The following is an 18,287-nucleotide window of genomic DNA, read 5'->3' as shown; positions in this document are numbered from 1 at the left end:
GAGGAAGAAAAAAGTCAACCAGAAGCAGGGCAGTTGTAAATATCAACTCTCTATTTTTAAGAGTATATTTCTTACTGTAACTCTTTTCTTAACTAGTCTCTATACTCTCTCACTCAGTGATAAAATCCCACCTTCGATGGGTCAAGAAGCTGCCACTGACGTGCCCCGAGCCGTCACAGCCCGGGGTCGGGCAGGACATGCCGTCCGTCTTCCCAGCCTTCCACGTGAACTGTGCCCCATTCATATAGCCGTCCTTCTGCCGTTTGGCCGCTAGAGGGCAGCCTGACGCACTGCGGTGAGATGCGTACTTCCCCGTCACGTGACCCTGTCCGTCACAGCCAGGTACAGGACACCTAACAGGACAGGAACACACTCTTTTAGAGTATAGCATTCATTTTAGTGTACAGCATTCAGTCATGAGAGCATCAGTGAGGTCAGATATTGACAATAAATGATTATTTAGAGATTTAAAATTGCAATCCCATGTATCCCAGAGGTACTGGAGTTCCACTGCTCCACAGCTCAACACTGCACTGCTCTATGTCCCTCTATCTACCAGATGGCACTGGGTATAGTGACACACAGCTAAACGCATGTGCCAGAACTTGGTACACTGTAAGTACTCCTTTTGGACATATAGTTTTGTCCATACGTCTGAAAAAATATGTAATGGGAGACTAATAAAGATCATCTTACCTTATCTTGCCTCTTATCTTATACAATGTGTAAATGTTTATACAGGTATATACACTGCCTTTAAAATGGATAATTACTGCATGGTTGGTTATGTTTCAACTGGCAACAAGATATTTAACTCTAACTGATACAGTGAGTAACTTCTCATTTGTTAAACAACCCATGTAGAAAGACCCATCCTGTGCTTATTGAAAAATCAGGTTAAGAACTGCCCAAAACATTATTAAACAGTGGAAGTACAGTGAGGAAACAATATTTTGGAAAAAAGAATGTGATCTGAAAATAATCTTGAATGATGGTGATCGGCGAGCACTTAAACGTTTGGTAAAATTTTGATTGCAGAAAAAGAACACTAGAACTCAGGGATATGTTTAATAGTGAAAGTAAGAGCATTTCCAAATGCACAATGTGAAGGGAACTCACTGGATTGGGACTAAACGGTTGTGTAGCCTAAGGAAAAAAACACTTATCAGTGAGATTAACCAGCCAAAATGGATTCAATTGGCTAGAGAGCATAAAGATTGGACTTTGGAGCAATAGAAGAAGGTCATGTGACGGTCTGATGAGTGTAGATTTACCCTGTTCCAGAGTGATGGAGCATCTGGGTAAAAAGAGAGACAGCTTAAGTGATGCCCCCATCATCCCTTAGTAACTGCAAAAGCTGAGACTTTATATTATAAAAACACTGATTCTAAATTTCAGTACAGTTAAAGACATGGGCAGAGAGTGTAATTAATTAAATGGTGAATGTATAGAATTCATATTTCCTGCTCTTCTCTTCCCTCGAACAGCTCAGTGTATCTAACCCGGCTGTTGATTTTGTTGGTAGTAGCTTAATTAGCTGTCTGTTCATTAGACAGACATATGGGAAGCCATTAGGCCAAACCATCTGACTCACAGCTCTCAAAAGGAACTTTTATATTTCTGCTCACACTTTCTCAAATTTCAGCACAGATGCCCCAATCCCCACAGCTCCCCTCAGCACGAGCCTCAAGGAGCCACAGTCCTCCTGAGCTTTTCAAGCTGTGCGTCTCTCTCTAACCACAATTACCTCCAAATACGACTTTGAACCACAGAAAGGAGAGCTTCTGAAAGGATGTTCTGCCTGAAGTGCAAGCTCTTGGCAAAATACTACACTCAGAACGACGACGGCTGACCTTCAGATTCACGCTTTCACTTTGGACCAAGGGGGGCATTGAGAGCTGCAGCTGGCACTTACTGAAAGGCTGCTTGATGAGTCTGTTATCTGCATACCCTCTCATGTACTGTGTTTGAATTAGGCTGACTGGTGTGGCAGCAGCAGCAGCAGCAGTCAATAGTGGTCAGTGTGTGAGGAGTGAGGTTTGAGGAGTTAGTTTGAAGGCCGTTACCTGATTGGCTCCTGGTCCTCCTTGTCCTCTTTGCTGTGTGTAATCTTTATGCCACTCTTGCGAGCGCGTGGGCATCCTGACAAACTGAACAAACACACTGGAGTTAGAACGGCTGTTACAATTGGGACTTTAAAGGAATGTATATTAATATACATGACATTACATTTTTTATTATGTAGTTTTTATTGACAGGTATAAATCTGCCCTAGATGTGTTTCTGTAAGACAATATAATCATGTTGTTTATACTATAGAACAACATTGCACATAAAAATCACTTTCCTCACATTCAAATCATCATTTTTACCTTTTGCTGATAAGAAACGATCAGTGTAAGAAACCAATAGAAATCATGAGGAGCTTTACTGCTCAATATTTCCCTAAAATAGCCAAAAATGGTTATAATTATGACTTCTAGCAGTTAATGTACTTAAATGGAGTGCTTACAGCTTTAAGTATGGCATAACTTTAAGAACTCTACCAGTTCTGTACGTTTTTCCCAATAGCATAGTTTAAAAAATGTTGAACGAGTTTTAAGTAGTTAGCTGTTGACTCCTCCTCTGCATCTATGCTGGAAAGGCAGCACCAATCAAAAACCACAAAAGTATCATTAGACAAATAATTATTTTAAAAACTGCAATTAAAAACACTTGCAATTGCCACTGCTATTACTACTTCTATTAACACACTGGAAAACAAATTTATTTTAATGTGTTTAATTTGAATGTGTTTACTTCAATCAATTTCAATTATTTGATTTATGTGAACCCTGGTATAAAAAGAACATGGCCACTATCTTGTGATGAAACATACAGCTGATGTCTATGTATATATGTCTAGGCATATTATACTAACTACACATAATCTACGCTAGTAGTTTAAGTTTTGTTGGTACAGGATGTTATGTACATAATGCAATTATGCAATTGCACACACGTGTGTAAAGCAGTGCTGCTGCTGTGCACAGAAACATTAAGTGTTTTAAAGAAAATTAGCAGCTCCTTTTTTCAGTTGCATTGTCTTTAAAAGGCAGGTGAGCTCTGATTTTGGCATGTTCATATCTTAATAGCGTGAAGCTTTGTGTGTCTCCGCAGAGGATATTGGCGTACGCGTTCACACTGTAAAGATACGCCAGCAATGTTATTTTATTATTTATTCTGTTTATTGTTAAGTTAAAAGTCAGGTTTGCGCTCTGCAGTGCGGTGCAATGGATTTTGACGATTGACTGTTGTCAGGGTTTTAATCAGTAAGTGGAGCTCCTGTGTTTTCTGCCGCCAAAATAGAAACATGTCAGAAATTTACCTGAACACACCTCACTTTCAGACCACCACGCCCATCAGTGTAGATTTATTCCTAACCTTAGATACTATGTTAACAGCACGGGTGTAAGGAGTGAAAATAGACTGTTATTGGGGTGAAAGATAGCAGAGAGCATTGCAACGTGCCTTGCGCAGGGTGTACGATAGGGCCCTCTATCTTCTTGAGGAAGAACTGCATGTGAATTACAGGTTAGGGAGTACCTGGCGAGTGAGTTATAAATGGGTCAGAATACTCTAAAATAATGTAAAGACTAATTTAAGTTGTTGCATTACACATGTTTTGTAAAACCCATCCATTAATGGTTATACAGTTTTAGAGATGCATGCTGTGTTCTGCTTTACCTTCTGTGTGAGGCGTAGTTGCCAGTGATATGTCCCGAACCATCACAGCCCGGAGTCGGGCACCTGGGACAGAAATACAGCCTGTTACTGTCCAGCATTGGAGGAGGACAGGAGTTTATTTATTAAAATTATAATCTGATAACACTAGCCTGCTAATTTTACTATTACAGATATAAAAACACCTTAAATCTGATGTTTAACTACTTTTTTGCTGCTGGTTTCTAAAGGTTTATTATTAATAACACTACAGAATAAAAAAATAAAAGCAAATGTAGCTTTGGACTGACATATGAGACATTGCTTACTGAAGCATGGGCAGGTATGTTTTGTAAAGCCTGGCATGGTCCAATAACTTGGACATTTCCTAACACACAACACTGGCAGCTGGCACTGGCACTGGTTTCAAAACTGGGAAAAGTTTTTTTGGTACACTTATTGGTGCATTAGACAAAAGTATTGGGACATCTGCTCAAAAGAGTTTATCCTGCTTTTGTCAGAGCAAGTGTCTCTGTTTGAATGCTTTCAGATACAAGAGCATTAGTGAGGTCAGGATGTTGGATAAATACCATCCCTCCTCATCCCCAACTTCCCAACTCATACCAAAGGTACTGGATGGAGCACCATCATTTCAGAGAACACAGTTCCACTGCTCCACAGCTTTAATGCAGGGGCTGTATACTCTTCTAGCACATGGCTGGTATTAGACATGGTGCCAAAAGGGTCCTAATATATTGGCTATACTTCTCTAAAGAGTCTAGACAAGCTGTGTATGTGTATTTGCAAATCTGCCCTGAAAAAAAATTATAAGTAAAATGTACTTAAAAAAAGTTTAGCAATTTTCTGCATTTACTTTTTTAAATAAATTTAATTTCAGATAAATTGATGTAACTTCAACTCGGTTTCAAGACTTAAATGTTACATAGAGTAAATAAGTGAACTGAACTTCAGTCAATCCCTTTTTTTTTTTAGTAAACTTTACTTAATTTATTTTTGCTGAATCAATCCTTTCTTTTAGTAACCTTTAGTAACGTTTCTGTATACAATATTACCTAATTACAATTACTTCATTAATACAATATTACTCAAATAATTTTTGATATATAATATATTATAATTATATTATATATAAATATATTATATTATAATTCCTGAAATATAAATATTTTATGTTAAAACTCACATATTACACTGTCTCAACACATGGATGACATGTAATACATTCATTTTATTATACTAAAAAGAATGTATTACATGCCATCCATGTGTTGAGACAGTGAGACTTGGTCTGTTTACAAAATAAATCTTTGAGATTATGTAAATATTTAAATGTGTGTTTTAACTAAAAATATTTACATTTCATTATTATTATAATATATTATGTATCATAAATTATTTAAGTAATATTGTATAAATGGAAGTAATTGTAATTAGGTAATACTGTATGCAGAAATTAAGTAAAGTTTACTAAAAGAATGGATTGACTGAAGTTCAGTCCATTTATTTACTCTATGTAACATTTAAGTCTTGAAACCGAGGTGAAGTTACTTAAATTTACATGAAATTAAATCTACTTAAAAAAAAGCAAATGCAGAAAGTTGCAAAACTTTTTTTTAAGTTAATTTTACTCATTTTATTCCAGTTTGTAACAGCAATGATTGCAACCTGAAGTAGCTGAATGCATTCATTACTGTATAAAAGGTCACCACCAACATTTGGACAAACAGCATATCTATAAACACAATCCAACAAAGGATATAAAGGTTTTGTACCGTCAAGAAAACAATTCAAGTCTTTTCTTTCATTTCTTTCTATATTTCTTTCTATTTTTAAAATTAATCAGAGCCTTACTTGAGTTCTTGCGAATTGGTTGCCATCATACTTCGAATGCTTTTATCGGCTAAAGGACAACCTGAAAGACTGGAAGATTGTAAAAAAGGTGGATATTAGTGTCACAAATGAAGATTAGCAATAACCACTGAATCAGAAGAAACACAAAAACACCAAACACCCACACACACACACACACACACACACAGACACAGAACACACAAATTAGCTGTAAATGCAAAAAAAGCCATGGTGCAAGTGCAGGGGAAAATAAAGATTATATTCTGTTAACCCTCTGAAGAGCACACTAAATAGTTTTGAGCATTACTACAGTATATCAATTCAGCTTTTAGTTCTCAGTTATCTCTGGTACTCAAAGGGTTAACCTAAATAAGGCACTGTCCTAAGCTATGGTACTGTTTGACAGTATAGTCGAGGTAAGCTGAAAACAATAAATTGATAGACTGAATGAATCCACCATGAGAAAATGAAGTCACACCTTCTATGCGAGGCGTAATTACCGGTTACGTGACCACTTCCATCACACCCTGGTGTTGGGCATCTGTCTCCAGAAAAAAGTAGATAGAATCAAACGGCAAAGTCCAGAACAACAAAAAAAAAATGAAAACATAATTTTGTGTGCAGCCGTTAAGACTGGGAAAAATGGTAACACTTCATTCCCATGTGAAACTTTCATAAGCTTTAGATCTGGAATCTTTTATGAAATTGAAGTATTATAACAGCATTGGTAATTCTTGTATTTGAGCTTGTGGTTTGAGACACCCCTAGTGTGCACGCTGTAAACATGCATTTCTAGACAAGCTGAGATGTAGAGAGCTGTTGCTGAAAGTAAAAGAAAGTTGTGGATCGAGGTGGTAAACTAATATTACAGGATTGAACATAAATATGACACAAATACTGTATAGGTACTGTCTCTACTAGTGTTTGCTTAATTGACTACCCTGTTCAGAAGAAAAAATGCTAGCTGTCTGCCTGTCTTGTAGTCCTTCTGGTAAATCTCAAACAAATCACAATTTTACAATTTGCTCACTTCTGCAGCCGCAGCATCCCTGGCAACCTGGGGTGTGAAAATAGGATGGAGGAATGGGCAGTGGGTGACTTAAGAAGCAAAAACCCAAACAGATTTCTGCTTCTAACAGACAATTGAAATAAGAACATACTGTGTGAAACTGTACACTGGTCCTTTAAAGTTCAAATTTTTAGGTAAAATGCTACATAAAGCTGCTTTAACTGTCACTGAATAAGTCTGATAAAGCGATTGTAAAGCTTATGAGAGCATCACACACAGAAGGGTTGAAATGAAGTGTTGCTGTGATTCTCAGTTTGTTTTATCATCAGATTAAAGTTCATTGTTTCCAGTTTAGCCTCACTGTCTGCTTGGGTGTGAGCTGCTAAACATCCTACAGCATCTAGAACATCCTAGAGAGCAGCTGCAACATGAACAGGTAAAAAAGTGAGAATGATGTTTTATTACAATAAAGCATCAGAAGAGAAAGTGCAGAAAGCCAGAGCCTAAAGGAGCGTCTCCAGCTAGAAATGAGCGCTGTCGTGTTACGTAGCATGCAGCTGAGGACTGAGCGCTCTAAGCGGAGCAACAGAAGAGAAAATAAAAGAGAGACGGAAATTGGGCGGAGAGGAGAGTGGATGCGGGGAGGGCAGGAAAGTGACATGGCTCCCCCTTCAGGCTTACGTTATCAGGTCCTTTTTGCTTTCTTTGCAGGGAGCGAATTTAGGCTTGGGACTCGGGATGGTGACGTCCGTGGCGTACGCACTGTCCTCCAGAATGTCCTGGAATGGGTCCAAATCATCTGACTGAAAACAGAGAGAGAGAGAGAGACAGACAGACAGAGAGAGAGAGAGAGAGAGAGAGAGAGAGAGAGAGAGACAGAGAAAGAGAGAGAGAGAAGAGAAATAGTTATCGAACTGTTATTACATTGCTTTAACAAGTCTGATATTTCTCATTGTCAGCATATACAGTATATTGCAGTGTAATATCTTGAAATGGAAAACTGTCTAAACCAGTTTTGGAACTGGGAATGAGTGTAAAAGAGAAAACCAGTAAGGCCCACCACAAATTATTTCTAATAACATCTATATGATTATATATGATATATATATATATGATATATTTTATAATTGTTGCTATTATTGTATTATTAATGTTATTACTACAGTATTTGTATGTGTTTTATTTATTTTATTGTTTACTTCCTTTATTTGTATACCTCATCATATCTTAAATTGTATAGTTTTATTCTAATCTTGTTTTATACTATTTTCTAATTTTTGTTCACTTTTTATTATTAATTGCATTGGTAATAGTGCATCTTATTCTATTTAAGCCAATAATGCATCAAACAATCAAACAACTTACTAATCTACAGATGCAAAGATGCACACGACTTACAATATAAGAAAAAGTGACTCTGTGTGCTTAAAATACATGTACCTATGTGTATACATACATATGCATGTATCTATAGGTACACAAGTAAAAAATATCCATGGTGTGTGACATCTAGCACATGTAGCAGTGTCCTGTTCCTGAAGAGAGAGTTAAAAAGCCCTAGGAATGGCTCTAGGGACAAAGGATCTCCTCAGTCTGTCCATTGAGTGGCTCAGTAACAGAAGTCTGCCACTGAACACACTCCTCTGCTTTATGATAATAGTATGCAGTAGGTGACTATCATATCAGAAAGGAGAGAGGGATAGAGAAAAAAAGAATAAAGGGCAAGAATGTGTGTACGAGAGTGGGAGAGAGAAAGAGAGAGGGTGAGAGAGAGGAACCAGATGAATTGTGTTTGGGGAGGGAGAGAAGGCGGTTGGGTAAATCTTGTCTAGCTCCTAGCAGACTGTGTGTGTGTAAGAGTGTGTGTGTGTGTGTGTGTGAGTGTGTGAGGTGTGGCACTAGCTGTAGCGCCTCATTCGGGAGCTCTTCCAGTTGGCCTTTGTCCCTCAGCAGTGTTGGAGCAGATACAGGCTGGCGAACAGAGCTGCTGCCTCTACGTTCACACTCACACTGCTCTACAGCAGCCAGAGCCACATCACTGACTGCTCACTACACTGCACACAAGACCAGGAGAATAGTGACACCAACTGCACCAGCAATCAGCATTACCATTAAAATAATGCTCATAATAATCATTACTACTATTTTTTTATTACTGTTTTTTTTTTTTTTTTTAATTTTCAATCTTTGTTTTTTATTATTTATACTATTTATTTTCAGTGCCTTTATAAGCTTGAGATATTTTTCTTTTTTCAACTTAATGTGATTCTATGAGTTATTCTTTACATTGTGTGCAACTTTCATGATGAGTGGACAAATAAAAAGTATCCAAAATAACTTGAAATAAATCTTGTTCAATTGTAAAGTTGCCAATACAAAGAACTTGCCTTGTTTGGCAGTGATTTCATTAGGTTTTAAAGGTTACAAAGAATAAATAATGTAGTTAGACCTTGTCAAAAATATATAAATAGTAATAATAATACTGACTAATTCATAATTCATGGTGCCTCAGTAATCTGTAATATTTAAAAGTGATAATGGTTTTTATATCATAACCAAAATAAAGACATGTATTAAGTACTAGCAGGGTTCTTACACGTTTTAACCATTACATTTCCATGACTTTTTTTTTTTTTACCATTTTTACATGCCTTCAAGGCAAATTTTCATGACCATGCAATTTTTAAAACATCAGTCCAGACATGGATAATAAAACCAAAAACTTACTAAAACTATCATTTAAATTGATATAATGTAATAGGTCTAAAATGAATCGGATAAAATGTTGACACACTATTTTTAATAATAAAATGTGTTTTAAATAATGAAAGCTCCATTGAGTAGGGCTAAATTACTGAATTAACTCTGAGCTGATGTATTTGTTAGCTCAAACTAGATTTTCTTCATCGCTAAACTGAAACACAAAGGTTTTTAGACCAATTTCCATGACTTTCTAAACTTATCCAGGCCTGGAAATTGCTATTTTTAAATTCCATGACTTTTCCAGGATTTTCATGGCCGTACATTTTTCATAACCCTGTACTAGAGAGCCAGACTTGAGTAAAGGTACAATTGCTCTACAAAAAAAGTGACCTAAGTAGCTCCACACTCCACAAGTAGAAGTACTAAAGTAACTTAGGAAGTAACTTAGTAACTTAGTAGCTAAGGAAACCTAGCACAGCAAAGAACAGAACGGGAGCAGCAAGGTCTTCTTATAAGATCAGCTTGATTGCTTGATTCACTCATTGATGAGGAGCTTCATCAAGCCCTGTGAGAGTGCAAAGCATCTACTGCTCTGGCTTTAGTGATAATGTGGGTTTGGAATGATTCCTAATTTAACAGTAAAAAATATTAACAGTAAAAGTATTAAACTCATCCAAAATATGTAGTGAACTAAAAGTGGAAGTAAGAGAAAAAAAATACAGATACAGTATTTTAGTACTTAAGTGCAGTGGTGAAGTAGTTCTACTTCGTCACTATACAGCTCTAGTTAAATGCACATACACACACACACACACACACACACACACACACACACACACACACACACACACACACACACACACACAGACCAAATACTGCATCTTTTACACACTACATTTAACTGCACAACTTATGCCTTCAGTGTGTGAATCAGCAGTCGCTGTCATTAGTAACAATCAAACGTTTCCACTGTTCTTCAGAGAGTGTCGAAACACACATACATACACTCACTCACTCACTCACAGGTGTCTTCATCCAACGCCCCCCACCCACCCCCTCAACATACACACACACACACACGCACACACAATCAACAGCCCCTCACGTGGAAAGCACAGTGCCGTTCCACACAGCCAATTTGTATGCAAATAACAGAACCTCAATTGGCTGTTGAACTGCGCCAGTCAATCAATGCATCCAAGGGAAACGTGACGCGGTGGAAGTGAAAATTAATCTGTCGATAGGGCTTTGTCTGAGAGACGAGAGAGGATCTGAGCAATGGCCTTCACCAGCACACATGCAGGTCTTTAATTCTGATGTATCTGAGAGGGAAAACGAACACAGGGAAAGTAGAACTGTATTCCTGTATGTCTGTAAGAATATCTGCAGAATACAGAAGTGCATGTATATCTGTTTTACTCCGTTTTTGCTTTAGCAGAATATGCAGCTAAAACATCCCTGACATCAGCAGCTAAAATAACACTACCAAACACATACACTGGATGGCAGTATGGTGAAATCAGAGGATGAGTGTGTGAGTGTGTGTCTGAATGCCTGTGTGTGGACATGTTCTGCAGTTGTGCTATGCCACTTCTATCACTTCTTTCAGACATATACTGATACTAATGAATATTAAAGGTAATATAAAACAATATAATACAAATGAATCGCACAGCAACCTACGAGAAACAGCTAAAAAAGACAAAAAGAGCTATAAAAAAAGAGTTTTTTTATATCAAACTTATCCCCAAAACACAACAAATATCAGAGTTGTGTAGGCAGCTTACTATTAAGTAGTCCACTGTTTCATTATAAACACATTCAAATGCTAGGTTACTTGCACAACCCAGTAATCCAGGAGTGAGGTAGCTCCCGACACTAGGAGTGTGAGGACTAGCACATCTCCTCTGATACATGTGAAGTCAGCCACCACTTCTTTTCCAACTGCTGCCAGTACAGCATAACTAGGAAGACAATGTGCTCTGAGGAAAGTGCCATATCCCTAGCTCTTATACATCAGCCAACAGATGCCTGTAGCAGCCACAATCACTCTAGGCATGGCAAGGTGAAGAGAGCACTATCTACCCACCCAGAGAAAGCATGGGCTGAGAGCATGTGCTCTCTCTCTGGCTCTGGCTGCTGATGCCAAGGCAGCATGAACCAGGAATCATAGTGTAGGTTCTCAGCTTCAAAGCATCTAATGATGGTAAAAGACCTAGCATATGAGATGGACTTGAATATGTAAGCATAACAATTTGGATGGAGTGGACCATTTGCAAAATAGCAAAAATGTACAACCCAAATCTGGTTTAGTTTAAGGGTTTGTAATTTGTCCATATTATTAAACCTGACATTCTGAAACTAAGTCTCTGTGCATGCCTGAAAGAGTTAAGTAAAGTAGCTGGATACATATTTTTATTTATATGTATATGTATATTCTCCAAAATAGCAACTTTATAGGACAAAAAATTGAATAGATGCCAATTTCTAATGTTATACCATTTTCTTCCAAATTTGGAAGATCAATAAGCCGACCAACACATTAGGTCTTCCCCATCACTAGGGTACTAGCACATGCCTCTTCTGATACATGTGAAATCAGCCACCGCCTCTCGTCTAACTGCTGCTTAGGTAGCATTACTGGGTAGCCAGCGTGCTACATGTGCTTGGAGTAAAGCACAGCGACCCATAGCGACCATAGCTACCCACCCAGATAGAGCAATTGTTCTCTCTCTCGGACTCTGGCTGCTGATGGCAAGCATCATGACTCGGGTTTGAACCGGCGATCCTCAGATCATAGTGGCAGCGCCTCAGTACATTGGACCACTTGCAGTCCACTATCAGAGCAATTCTATTGTCTATGGGTCAATTCACCATGACATTTTAACACAAGATACAAGTTTTTTTTTTTTTTTTTTATGAGACAGAGTTGATAGGCATTGTGTCTGCTGACAGATAAAAAACATCACTGGGGTTTAATACAATGTATTAAAACAAGGAATAGTACTAGAGTGGGGTTCAAATTAATGCATTAATGCATTCAGATTCAGCAATTCATGCAGCAATTGCTTGCCCAGATGTGCAAATGCACACACAGCATGCACAGTCTACAGCATGTGAAGAAGTAGTGCCAATAGAATAATAGGACTCTTAATTATTATAATTATTTGTCAATAATTATTGCAAGGGACAGTGATGGTATGTATCATGTCTGCTGACAGATAAAAACTGGAGTTTTCAGTACAAAAAAAAAGAAAAGTATTTAGGCTACATCTGTATGTAGAGAGCAGGCTACAGAAGCACGCATCACACCAACTGAGGCATATAGCATCTCCTGCAGGGGCTTTGAGGTGACAGACATCATTGCAAGGCAGGTGAGGGAGCGGTCTCTGTATGTGTGTGTCTGTGTGTGTGTTTAGCTTGTATATAATATGTGTTGGTGTGTCTAGGTGTAAGGAGACACCCATCACAGACCTGTGATGTGTAGGTATGTATGTGAGACATACGTAACTGTGCAGGTCTGTATGTGAGAGAACATGGTGTGCTTTTGTTTCAGCACGTCTGCGTCTTGCCAGGAGCCATCAAATCTGTGCAGCAAACAGACTGATATGTTCATGACATGTTTCAGAATGTGCATTAAGAGAAAGTGCTCTATCCTAATTCTTTCATGCAGAATAAACTGGGTCAAGGTATCCAGTCTTTTAAAGCAACAGTCTGTAAGTTTTTGGTTTTGATGGATTTAGTGACCTCTGTGGTGAGAATGTGTAATTACACAGAACATGTAGAAGACCACTTTTTTAAAAATAATTTATTTCTATTTTTAATCCCATTTTTTTCTCAATTTAAAAGACCAATTACCCAACCCACTCAATATGAATCCCCCTATCACTAGTAATGCCCCAACACCAGGAGGGTGAAGACTAGCCGAGTAGCCAGCGTACTTCCGATACATCAGCTCACAGATGCCTCGCACTGGTTGATATCACCCTTTAGTGATGAGAGAGTGCCATCTTCCCACCCAGAGAAAACAAGGCCAATTGTGCTCTCTCAGGGCTCCAGCAGCTGATGGCAAGCTACATGAACAGGAATTGAACCAGCGATCTCCCAATCATAGTGGCAGTGCTTAGCCTGCTGGACCACTTGGAGGCTCTAGGAAGACTACTGTTAATCCAGATTATGTACAGTAAATAAATAGTACAATGCACGCTTCATGCTTCCCTCTGCTGACAACTTTTATGGAGATGCTGATTTCATTTTCCAGCAGGACTTGGCACACTGCCCCCACTGCCAAAAGTACCAATTGGTCTTATATAATATTATATATTATATATCATTTTCTAAGACACTGATTTTTTTGGTTTTTAACAATAAAATAAATAAACGCTTCAAATAGATCACTCTGTATTTAATACATCTATATAACATATGAGTTTCACAATTTGAACTGAAGTAACTTTTTAATTATATATATTTAAAAAAAAGCATGTCCATTTTTGCTTATTTTTAGTTTAATACATAATTTGAACACAAAAATTTTACCTAATGATACGTTAAAATATCCATATTAATTCTCCAAAATAAAAGTTTAATGCTTGTTTTTTTCTTATATTATAGCCTCTACAATGATCAGCTGCTCCTCCAGACACAAAACTAATTCTGGACTAAATTATTATTATATTTTGGTTAATTATGATGCTATGAAGCTAAACTCTGGGCCAGACTAAACTCGTCTTCTGTAAACTGAGCCTCGTTGGCGCTTGTTGGCGCTGTAAAAGTCAATGACAGCTGTGAGTGGAGATTGATTTGTGTCGTTAGTTATTAATTGTGAATCATTGTAACTAATGGTGCTCTGAGATAACACTTTAATAAGTGTTCCCTGCATTCTGTGGAGCACCTCTGATTGGTCAGGCTGTGTAGTGAAGAACCGTGAATCACCAGATCACTCATTTCACAGCACAGTGAGTGTGCTTGAGAGTGTAAGCACTTATTTAGAGAGTGCTGTTGTTTGTACAAATGAAACGCATCATTGTGATGCAAAACTAAATTTAGTACAATGCTTGTATAAAGAAACTAGTGTTTTAACTGTTTCAAAATCAGATCTGATATCATAAACAATATTTATTGTTGTACTGTTTCAGTAAAATAAAGCTACATTTTTATGGTATGATACTGTTTTCTAAATATGTAGACTCTAAATGATCAAAGTTAGATCAGCTTAATACACTGTATTTGATTACACAGCATTTTCTGAGCCAACTCAGCTTCATTTATTTCATTTTAGTTCTTGATCTCGGGTCAACAACCCAGCTTATATTGAATTTGCTCCACAGTGAATGTGCTAAAGCTGAAATTTTTAAATACTTTTTTTCAGATTTTGTTCTGTCAGTGTCTTTCTTACTAGTTAGAGCACTACTAACTCCCATCTGCAAGTCACTGGACAAGAGAGTTGAAAGAGCTACATTAAGAGCTCTTAATAAAAGTGTGGTTTCTTAGCTCTCTAACGGCCTGATCCTTAGAAGATTATACATTGAAATTCTGGTGAAGAATACAGTTTTCTAATAGACATTTAGATGTGTGATAAATAGATCTATAGGTGAATCTAAGGACTAAAAAAGCTTAAATCATCCCAGTTGTAAAATGACCAAAAATATATCAATGCATAAGTAGATACCTCTTAATAGAATAGTAGTAACAGGTAATTACATTCATTTTTCATTTCATAAACTATTAAAAATAGTAATATGTCATATGTTTCCAAATTTGGATTTTGTTGGACAGTTTATTTACAGTATATTAAGATTAATAATGATCTGAATGTAGAGTGTATTGTAGTAGTAAAGTGAATGGGTTTGGATAACTAAAGTCAGAGTTTGTACTGGATCAGACTTTGATCTGGGATTACTGAGAGACGTTATCAAACGCCTCTGAGATCTGCAGTCCTAATTGCCCTATGATGTGTTTCTCTGTGCTCTGTAAGTCTATGATACATGTGTGTGTGTGTGTGTGTGTGTCGGGGTGCGAGTGGGCACCTCTCTGTCGTGCTCCAGGCGTTTGATCTTGGTGTAGTCGACGGGCAGCTCCCAGGGGTCGAGGGGGCAGCAGCGGGTGCCCGGCAGGACCTCCCGCTCCCGCCGGCCCAACACGGGCTCCAGTGGGCCCAGCGAGCGACTGCCTCCGCCAACACGCTTACACACGCTCACGTCCATCATCACTCCATCATCATCCACCTCTACGTCCCGCTTCTACCCGAGAGAGGGACAGAGAGGGAGCGGAGCAGAGGGGGAGAGAGAGAAGAGAGAAAGAATGAGAGATAGAAAAAAGAAAATAAGAACGATAGAGAATTGGAGAGTGAGGGAGTGGCGGGAAGAGGAGAGACAAAAAAGAGAGGCGAGAGAGATAAGGAGAAAAAAAGAGAGGGAGCAAAAAATTGGGAGAGTGAGTGGAAAGAGAGTGAAAAAGTGAGGGAGTAAGTGCAGAAAGAAAAAGAAGCAGAGAAAAAGAAAATAGTAAGAAAAGGTAGAGAGTGATTGACAGAGACAGTAAAAAAATAGAGCGAAAACAGGAGAGAGATGTAAGTGAAAGGGGAAATGAGAAAAGAGAGAGTCAGAAAAGAGAGGCAGAGAGTAAAGAAAGAATAAGAGGGTGATAAAACAGGGGAAGAGAGGGAAGAAAAACAATTGGGGAGAGAGTGAGAAAACGTGGGACAGAAAAGAAAGAGGGTAGAAAGAAAAGAAAGGGCATACAGAAGAGAATAAGCGACAGAGGTAAGTAAGAAAGAGAGAGAGGATGAGGTGATATGTGAGGTATACATAAGGGTGAGCAAGAAATGATGGAGAGAGTTATCAGAAGAGTATGAGAGAGAAAGAAATGGAAAAAGAGAAAGGAAGGTAGAAAGAGAAGAAGGAAGGAAGGAAGGAAGGAAGAAAGGAAGAAAAAAATGAAAGAGAGTGTGAGAAGTGTCTTCTTTCCCCACTCACTTTCTCTCTCCTCAGTTTCATCTGGTTTCACACAAAAAACATTCAGCTGTTGTTTCCTATTGTGACTCTATATGTGTGTGTGTTTCTCTTTGTGTGTGTGTTTCTCTGTTTACATAAAAGTGTGTGTGTGAGTGTGTGTGTGTGTGTGTATATATATATGTGTAAGATTTCTAGCATGATTAAGGCTATGGAAGTGAACGTGGCGCTGCAGTAACAGGTAGCTGGAATATAATGAGGATTAAATGGAATGGTGGATTATAAATAACCTGTTATTACAGATAGATTGTAAGATTAATGAGCATATAATGGAAATTCCACAGCAGCACACTGGATCCTTTCCTACTTTCAGCCATATTTCATACAGACGCTACAGAGCCCAATCCAAACCCAACACACATGCAAAGCTTCCTCCTGATCCTGATCTAATCTGCTGCACCCAGGGCTCCGGCAGCTCTTAAAAGCAGCACTCTGCACTTTAAAGGGAAGTCAAGGGCAACGGTGGTTATGTTTGCCTGGCCAAGGGCAAGACCCAGCTGAAGTTACGAATGGAATCAGTAATGCTCCAGTAAGTGCCTGGCCTGTGTGTCCACTGACACTGAGAGTTAACGGCTCAGGTACTGATGTGCAGCGTGTGGGAAACAGATCGAAACACTAAAGCAACACGCTAACGCTACTAAAGTACAATAGCTGGTTGTGCGTCATTTTTGCGGAAATTGAACACATTTACAATTACAGATAACAGATGTGACAAACATTATGTGGTACCTCAGAGGACAGGTTGGGATCATAGACCTGTTTAAGTTGTAAGGTCTTATCTTGTGAGTGTATTTTAACACTGTACGCAGATTGATGTTTGTGCAGCCATTTGACATTTCTCAATTCACAGTGTTACATGTGAATCAAGAATATAATGTATTATATTAAGGCATTATCACCCACAGTGGACAGTGGGTTCCATGGGTTGTGGCAAAAGTCATGGAACACAACAATGATTACTGGTGTGTCACTGGTGTGTACATGAGTTACAACTGTAAAGTGTTCCAATTTTCATAAGGCTATAAGCTACTCAAATACATAATATGGACAAAAGTATTGGGACACCTGCTCATTCACTTTTTCATCTGAAATCAAGGGTAGAAACGCAGATTTTATCTTGCTTTTGTACGAGAAACAGTCTCTGCTCTCCAGGGAAAACCTTCTACTTGATTTTGGAGCATTGCTGTGAGGATTTGATTGCATTAAGCAGTGCTTGGTCATTGCATTCATTAGAATCAGTGTTAACAAACACTTTGACATTTTGATATATAGTATAGTGTATATCGCCCCTGTCCAAAAAAAAAAAAAACATGTCCAAATCAGTAACTTTATAGAAGAGAGATAAAACCTTCCAAATTTTTAATGGAAGTCAATATGAAAAGAGTTTATTTCAGGTAAATTTCGTGAATTTATATTGGCCCATTCATCAAGAAATGTGTCCAAATTATGTAATAAACTAAAAATCGACAAAAACTAAGATATTTGTTTTTCATTAGACAGCGATGATATAGTGTATGTAGTGCATCAGTTCAAAATGTAAATCTCATATATTATACAGATGTATTACACACAGAGTGATCTATTCTAAGCCTTCATTTCTTTCATCTTTGATTATTATGGCTTGCAGATAATGACAATCCAGAAATCAGTGTCTCAGAAAATTTGAATATTATATAAGACCATTTTGTACTTTTGGCAGTGTGAGCAGTGTGCCAAATCCTGCTGGAAAATGAAATCTGCCTCTCCATAAAAGTTAGTAAAAGTTCCTTCACTTTGATGATAACTTTTATTAAGATGCACATTTCATTTTCCAGCAGGACTCTGCACACTGCCCAATTGATCTTATATAATATTCAAATTTTCTGAGACACTTATTTTTGTTTTTTTATTGGCTGTAGGCCATAATTATTCACAATAAAATAAATAAACGCTTAAAATGCATCTACATATTATATGAATTTCACATTTTATGTAATAAAGTAAAGTAA

The 18,287-nt window shown here is 37.9% G+C and overlaps 1 protein-coding gene across 6 annotated transcripts in view; it reads right to left on the bottom strand.

Moving 5' to 3' along the window:
• The window catches only part of myt1lb (myelin transcription factor 1-like, b), a 196,315-nt gene that overhangs the window by 12,122 nt on the left and 165,906 nt on the right, over positions 1-18,287 (bottom strand). For 3 of the 6 annotated variants that reach the window (XM_049463879.1, XM_049463878.1, XM_049463881.1), the window contains 7 exons: positions 15,316-15,528; positions 7,265-7,386; positions 6,053-6,115; positions 5,575-5,643; positions 3,727-3,789; positions 2,067-2,150; positions 132-353 (listed from right to left, as the gene is read on the bottom strand). In XM_049463879.1, the coding sequence (XP_049319836.1) occupies positions 132-353; positions 2,067-2,150; positions 3,727-3,789; positions 5,575-5,643; positions 6,053-6,115; positions 7,265-7,386; positions 15,316-15,528 (836 nt within the window). Of the gene's footprint in view, positions 1-131; positions 354-2,066; positions 2,151-2,860; positions 3,586-3,726; positions 3,790-5,574; positions 5,644-6,052; positions 6,116-7,264; positions 7,387-15,315; positions 15,529-18,287 lie in introns of those variants that run through there. The other 3 variants (XM_049463882.1, XM_022673124.2, XM_049463883.1) reach the window with 3 other exon arrangements.

This window comes from Astyanax mexicanus, chromosome 14, assembly GCF_023375975.1.
Source record: "Astyanax mexicanus isolate ESR-SI-001 chromosome 14, AstMex3_surface, whole genome shotgun sequence".
In the NCBI taxonomy this organism is placed as follows: Eukaryota; Metazoa; Chordata; class Actinopteri; order Characiformes; family Acestrorhamphidae; genus Astyanax; species Astyanax mexicanus.
This window is presented reverse-complemented; position numbering and strand designations above follow the sequence as displayed.